At 39.0% G+C, this 7,683-nt stretch overlaps 1 protein-coding gene across 1 annotated transcript; it reads left to right on the top strand.

The window, feature by feature from the left end:
- The first annotated feature begins 837 nt into the window (after window positions 1–837).
- On the top strand, window positions 838–7,676 carry perm1b (PPARGC1 and ESRR induced regulator, muscle 1b). Its single transcript, XM_004548523.4, has 4 exons — window positions 838–950; window positions 1,672–4,520; window positions 4,600–4,716; window positions 6,140–7,676. Exons 2-4 carry the CDS (start codon window positions 1,697–1,699, stop codon window positions 6,223–6,225), a joined length of 3,027 nt encoding a protein of 1,008 aa, XP_004548580.2. The 5' UTR covers window positions 838–950; window positions 1,672–1,696; the 3' UTR covers window positions 6,226–7,676.
- The last annotated feature ends 7 nt before the right edge of the window (window positions 7,677–7,683 follow it).

The raw sequence follows: 7,683 nt of genomic DNA on the forward strand, positions 1-7,683 counted from the left end.
AACATTCCTATTCCATATGACTGAAGTTTTTTTTTTCTACAAACTGTAAAATCTTTAATCTGTCAGATGTTAACATATGTTCGTGCAGTGGGTGATTTTGTGAAACTTAATGATTTTTAGTGTGATGCCACAGGGTGTCATACTGAAAAAATATGTGTGTTGTGCAACTCTTTTAATGCGATATATTACTTGATATGATGTCTTGGCATTTCTTTTCAAGGTCACCTTTGACCTTGGACGTTAACAGTGAAGGTTAAGGTCAAATGCTTTGCCATCCTAGGTGCTCGTGACCCCAAGACCTAGTATTTTGTTGTTGTTTCAAGGTGATCCATACAAAATTTAGGGTAAAAGTTTTGGTAGTTTTTACTCATTTTCATTTTTGGTGAAACCCTGACCCGTTTTTCACAAAAAGTTGTTAGAAGTATCTACAGATGTGAAAACTGCAAAAAACAAGACTGCTGACGTTACAGCCAACAAAAATTTAAGAAATCGATCAAACAAGAACACTATCATTTCCTAAATGTTGCCGATACAATCGAAGGAAGAATTTTAAAAATAATTTTCAAGATAAAAGACATTTTATGAAAGTTTTTATGAAAAGATTTTGTTTTTTGGAAAATAAATGCATGTGTTTATGAATGACAGTAAAAATGTTTGGATTTCTGTCGTGTTTTAATGTAATAATAGAACTTATATTGCTGTTATTATTATCAGGGTTAATATTTTGGGGTGCTGGAATGTCTCGTGTCTGGCAGTCGAGGGAAGGACGTTTGCACCAGGAGCTACATGTGACAGGACATACTACTCTATTTATAACATCTGAGTGCAAGGGCCCAGTCTGACATATGCAAGGGCAGATGGACATCGTAGCTTAACTATTCCTGCAGGAAAACGCAAAGCTACCTCGAAAATTGGATGATTTAAAAAATAAATAAATAAATCTGCATCAGGTAAGCCTCTGCATATTTTACTAAAGCACATTTAACATAATATAGTGTGGTTATACAGCTCGTGGTTATGGATACTGCTGGTAAGATATTTTGCAGTATTGACCCACAATAGTTTATATTCTGATAATATTAATTAGGACAAAAAAGTAATACTAATGGTATTTTACTGTTACTTAAACAAAACCGCAGAAAATGGCAAATGTATTGTGTTTGACACATTGAGGCCTATCATAATCATTTTTGAGATTTTCCCTATGTTGAAAAGGCAAAACAAACCCAATGTAGATGTTTGTTAAGTTCATACGTTGTTCCCTGACACTGGGCAGCTGATTTGTTTTCATATCAGATTATATGACCTGTTTTCAAAGATCAGGGCCCTGGAGTATTTTGGGGTTTGTTATGGAGCTTGTGACTAAGGTGCTTTGGTGTTACTTTGCCACTCTGAAGTCTCGCTCATTCATCAAACTTTGATCTGAGAAAGCTTTGCCCTCTACACAATGGCTTCCTTTAATGACAGGTGATTATAAGCAATGTTAAGCCTAAGACAAATGCACATGCTCTATATTTAACTCAAATGTGTTGACGTAACCATATCTGCTACCAAAGATACCAAGAATGGATTGTTATGCATCACTCAAGGCCACTTTAGTTAAGCTTATGCAAAAAAAAAAAAAAAAAAAAAATCCGTTTAAGTATAAATATATATTCTTCTTTTTTTTAGATTGAGGAGCATGTGAATTGTCAGAATGGATGATTTAGATCACAGTATTCACATTGCAGAGGATGACTGGACAAGCTTCTATGAGGAGAGTGAGGAGTGCAGTCTGCAGCAGCCTTCACTTGCCTGCCTTGATGATGCCAGTCTCACAGATTCAGAGGATTCGGGAAACCTAAGCTCAGCTGTCAGCCAAAGCCAGCAAGACTCACAGCAGAATCCTGATAATGACAAAGATGGAGATACAAGCAACACAGCAGAATGCACCGAAGAAGAAAGCTCTAATTTGTCAGTGCCACTTAATCAGCCGGAGGATGCTGCAACAAAATCTGAAGAGGACTCTGAAGCATATCCTAAATGTCCTGCACCAGTCCCAGAGGAGACGGGTTACAGCGCTACAAACACTCTGCAAACTGAGCTACTGAATAAATCAGAACATCTGACAAAAGATGGAGAAGTGCAGCCAGAGAGTGAACCGCTTTCTTGTCACCAAACAGGATTAAATGTGAATGAGCCAGACACGACAGAGAGGGCTGTAAACGAAGATGTAAGGAGTGTTTCTGCAAGAGCAGAGAAGGAACGCTGGTTTGTGACAGTGAACGATAATCCCGCACGATGGCGAGCACGTCCCACCGCTGTAAAAAAAAAACGAAGACAAAAAAAACCCTTTGAGAGACGTCATGCGTGCAACGCTACTCAGGAGAACTCACCTGAAAGTGGTGTAAAGTTAGAGATGAATAAAAATAAACCTGCATCTCAGGCAAGAAGGGAATCTAAATCAAACCAAAACCAAAAATCAGGCAGCAACCCAAGTTATGAACACAACGTGGAGGTAGGAGTCATTTCAGAATCATCACAAGCGGCTTTAATATCTGATGAAGAAGACAATTTTCCATCACTCAAACAAAATATTCTTAAGCCGATGATGAAGAGAAGCAAAAGTGAACCAGACAGCTCAGCTTTGATGGCACGAGACCCACTCACGCATTCACAGATGGAGAATGAGGAGTGCGATGAGCTTGAAGACAGTGCTGAGTTCCTCTCCGTTTACAGTTATGATTCAGAAAGCTATTTGTCAGCAGCTGAATCAGTGGAGGAAACTCAGCATCCTCCTCAACACCCAGAAATGTGCCGCTCGTTATCTTTGACATCCGGCTGCCAAAAAAAAGATGCTGACTCTACACAGGACGGACAAATGCATTCTTCTTTTTCCACCAATGTGTCAGCTGCCAGCTGTAAAATTTATGAAGCTACCGGCGCTGTGCCTTCCCCGATGCATCCATCTGCCAACCAAAGAAATACAAGCATGCCAGATCATATCCCCCCATGTGAAAATGAAACACACTGCTTGATACTCTTGGACACACCTGGAGCCCAAAGACATCAAATCAATCTTTCAGTACCTGGTTTCTCTAAGGAAGAACAGCCCTCCCCTCTCTGTGTTCCTGATGTAACAGTAAAACCTTGCTCTGAGGAAGACTGCCCAGAAACATATGCCAAAGCTGAGGGTCACAGTCGACCCGTGTACGCCATCTCTGCTTTTTGGGATGAAATGGAAAAATTGACAATAAATGACATTTTGCAGCTCAGAATGAATAGAGGCTCATCACCTATAGAAACAGGAGAAGCCACGACACCAAATGTAGATGAATCCCCAACAAATCATGACCCTCTGGTTGACACTGTGGAGTATAATTTGTCTTGCAGCACTCCCATGGATATTTCAGACACAGCAGACTCGGACTATTTTACGCAGGCTGACGAATCTAAGCCAGACCAATCAAGCTGTGAGTTTTCCACCTCAGATTTTGAAGAGGAGTACTGGCAGTTTGTTGGCCCCAGCAGGAACCCCAGCCCTGACCCTCACAGAAAAAACAAGCACAGCAGGAGTGACTCTCCATTCTTCTCAAACGATGAGTCCACATGCTCCGAAGGCAGAGAGACGCCTGTGCCTTTAGAGGACTTTGCAGGGCAGTGTTTTGACAGTCAGAAGCCCCACACTTTGACCTCAAGCACACTTGCATTGCCTAGACAGTTAACCAAAAGTAAAAGTATGCAGAATATACAAACTCTCAACAGAGAGAATGCATCTTTGCCTGCTTTACTTGGTAGTGATGAAAGTAGTCTGTTTTTTAGCAGATGTCAGTCTTTGGCAGAAAACACTGCTTTTAAACTAAGTGACAGCCTGGGAACACAAATTCCTCTGTCTTTTCTATCCAGCACAGACTTTCTTGATTACCAAATATCTTACCCAGAGGTGTTTGAATACTTTTTCACAGAGGATAAAGTAAACTCTGACTCCAGGCACTTCACTGTTTATGATCCAAAAGACATCTCCATGCCTCCTGTCTTTGACTATGCTCTTTGTTCATGTAGAGATGAAATGTCTTTCTCTCCTCTTCACTGCAACGAGGAGAAACCCATCCCCATTTTCTCTTGTTCTCATCCTACCGTCAGAGAACTCACACTGCCCAAGGTGGGCAGTGGGTTTGCACTCAATGTTTTCTTGAGTGCAAACTCTGATGAAGTGGATGACATCTCTCCCCTGAGAATTGTGTCCCATTCTTTCATTCAGGCCCACCAACATGGATCCACAGTAGAAGCAGCCGTGGGTGGATCTGCCAGCTGGAAAAGTTTACTGCCGATAAGAAAAATTCACTTCCATGATAAAGGGAGCATATGGTGCAGAGGATCTGGTGACTGGGTGTTTCCGGTTGACTTCGAGAAGATACCCAGCAGGAGAGAAGATCCAGGGGCACCGGTGCTGAGTGTGGGAAGGGTCTCCCCGGCTTCCTCGCAGCTGTTTAGAGAGCTAGAAGAGCAGCATTTCATTTTGGAAACTATACAGACAACAAGTAAACATGAGCTTACGTAAAATCAGGAGACATAAATGTAAAAATGCAACATATTTAATTTCACTTTTTGCCCTTACAGGACACCAGGGCATCTTCTCCACACTGAAGCAGTCAGACATGTGTTTAGTCTGCATTGCCTTTGCCTCCTGGGTACTAAGATCCTCTGATCCAGAGGCTGCTGATGCCTGGAAAGCAGGTATGATCATTTCTGAATTTATGTTCGTCTATCAGTCATAGTCAGTCGTGATGTTTTTTTCCATTACTTTGCTATGTTTCCTGATAAAATTTAGGGTAACAATTTATGATTGGGCACCCTTTTCAGTAGTTAATTTTGAAAGTACTGAATAGGCAAATTTTAAGTGATTAGTAGTTTTTGGTATTTTTGTAGAAAAATAAATTATTTTCCCATCTTCCATCAAGTACACCTTACTCTTGGGGCACAGGCGATGTTATGGAGAGGCTCAACTCTAAGGTACTATATAGATAAGAGTCAAAGGAGCTTGCAAAGAAAAGCGTCTGGACTTCTTTAAGTTACTTGAAGACGTTTCACCTCTCATCCGAGAAGCTTCTTCAGTTCTAAGGTCAAATGGTGGAGAGTCCCAGATATAAACCTAGTGGGAGTATCCCCCCACAGAGGGACAAAAGGACCCCCTTATGATCCTCTAATCGCCTGAGCCACATATAGATAAGAAGACACTGTACACTCATTTTGATAGTTATGTTTGAATTGTGATTATAAAAAATCATGTTTTTATTTTTTTATGTAAGTTGGTAAGAAAGAACAGACCTTATTATATTTATATTGGTAAAATAAAAGGCGCAAGATTGATCCACTTCATAATATGGCCCGTGCCCTAAAAAGTACTTATGATGTAAGATGGGGAAATATGGTTTGTTTCAAAAATTACAATTAAATTGCACACTACTAAAAATTACTTATGCAGTACTTTAAATCACTTACAGTACAAATTGTGTCTCTTTTCCTGTAACATTGTTGAAAGTGAGGCAAAGTTAATCAACTTCATAATATGACCCGCACCCCAAAAAGTACAGTGTACTTACAACGTAAAGGGAACGTATGGGGAGATATCGTTTTGTACTTAAAATTTATTATGAAGTACTTTAAATTACTTATAGTATCATGTGTGTCTCCTTTTCTGTAAGCTACCCAAAATTTAAGCAATACATAAAAGTACCTAGGCATTACTTACATTTATTTACAATATAATTATTAGTTTTTCCCTGTAACATACCTGAAGTTATGCAATACTTACAATTACTCTTGAACTATAAATTACTTACGTTATTTACAGTCTAATTATTTATTTTTTTCCTTTAAACACTTGACTTGTACCCCCTTATTCTAGTGTACCTACTTTTAAGTATTTGTAGGCAAATTTAATCACATTCGATTTTCAAATCAAATACACTGAAATTCCATTTAGTTACTAGAGAATTGCATCTTTAGTTGTAGGCTTTATTATGAAGTTTTGCCAATTTTAGTAAGGAAAATAACTTTTGCCTTAAAACATTAAACATTTTCCCTGTCACATGTTTGTGTACTAGGTGATCAAACATGAAAAGTTGAAATTCAAAATAACCATGGAAATCCTTTTCAGCTCTACTAGCAAATCTGAGTGCACTATCAGCTATCCGGTACCTGCGGCAGTATGTGAAGAAGAGGAATCCTCAACTTGAATTCTGATATGTACATACAAAACAAACTACTTCCAGCCATTCTCACTTGGGTCCATGGATAAAAAGAAATCCACTGTATTTATATTTTGCAAAATGTCTACAGTTAAAGTACATACACAAAGTTTAAAGCTGCAGCCCGGCATGAATTGAGAGAGATGAAAGTTGTTTCCAGCCTCAGTTGTTCTGGTGCAATTTTTAGGTCAAGTATGGACAGTATGTGACAAAGATATTCAGGATTTATAGCTTCAGTGTGAAAGAACAACAATGCAGTTTAGAGCCACAAAGCAGAGATTTTACAGCGATATCAGGCATTTTAACGTTTTATTAACTTCAGTGTGTCACTTCTGGGTAGGCCTGAGTTGATACAAGGACCATAACTAGACATTTTAGATTTGCTCACCACCTTCCACTTTGAATGTCTTGTTGTCCTAAAACACACAGCTGCATAATGTCAGAGCAGCTTAATTTCGACCAGATGGAGAGTGTAAGTGGTTGTCTGTGTGGAGGAAGAAAGGTTTTGCTGTAGATGTCTCATATGTATTTTGCTGTATGTTGGAGGGAAAGGTTAAATAGTTGACAGAAAAGCTTTGAATACAAACAGTGGCTCGCAAATGTCTTTGTTTGAGAGAATCTTAAGACAAAGTCACGTCTGTGTGATTTAAGAGGTGTTTAGAGGGGCTCTGGCATTTTTCAAACATTTTCTACAAGATGAAATTATTCAGATTCAGCTGAATAAGGTTAACTCAGCTTATTATTGTGGAAAATCCTGGGTAAATTAAAATAAATAAACTGGTTTAGTGTCAAATTTGTTTGTTTTCTTCTTGGTTCCGTTATCAGGTAGGGGGGCACAGAGGCACAAGTGGGGAGATGTTGGTTTAAAATTATTAAAAAGTCAGCGCAAGATCTCCTATGATGATGTCACATCCTGCAGGTGTACAAATTTCAAGCTAAACAAATTTCTCATTAGTACCTTCAACAAAACACAAAAGACAACAATTTATATGTTTAGTTGGTATTAGTGTCTCAAATTTATCTTGTTGCTCTTGTGAAATGACAATTTTGTTCAAAGATTTTCATGTAAATGGTTGTTGTCAAAACACTTCATGTGATTTGCTTTTAGTGCCACAAACGATTAAATGCAATCAAATCAAGAATGAGAGCCTTTTCCTCTGTCTGAACACAAGCTGAACTTCATAACCTCCAGAAATGTAAAATTAGCTGCAGAATGGTTCTACTAAGACATTTTCACACATGCACATCAGCCCTGGTGGAGCTGTATGCGAGATTGGCAATTTTGTGACACACCGGATTGGCTCTAGATGGATTATAACGTGCCAACTCCCTAGAACGTGTCTGAGGGAACACAGTAAGAGAATTAACTGCCTTAACCAAAGTGAGTATTTCAACTACACTTTTAGTGTCTCTTTGGGAAAAAGGAAGAGCAGGAAGTGCAAATAGGACATGG

The sequence above is a fragment of the Maylandia zebra genome, linkage group LG5, assembly GCF_041146795.1.
Source record: "Maylandia zebra isolate NMK-2024a linkage group LG5, Mzebra_GT3a, whole genome shotgun sequence".
Lineage (NCBI taxonomy): Eukaryota > Metazoa > Chordata > Actinopteri > Cichliformes > Cichlidae > Maylandia > Maylandia zebra.

Excerpts from the sequence above, each read along its gene's own strand:
- perm1b (XM_004548523.4), top strand. The coding sequence starts at position 1,697 with ATGGATGATTTAGATCACAGTATTCACATTGCAGAGGATGACTGGACA. Across the intron at positions 4,521-4,599 it reads GGAAACTATACAGACAACAA|GACACCAGGGCATCTTCTCC; the intron begins GTAAACATGAGC and ends TTGCCCTTACAG. Across the intron at positions 4,717-6,139 it reads TGCTGATGCCTGGAAAGCAG|CTCTACTAGCAAATCTGAGT; the intron begins GTATGATCATTT and ends AATCCTTTTCAG.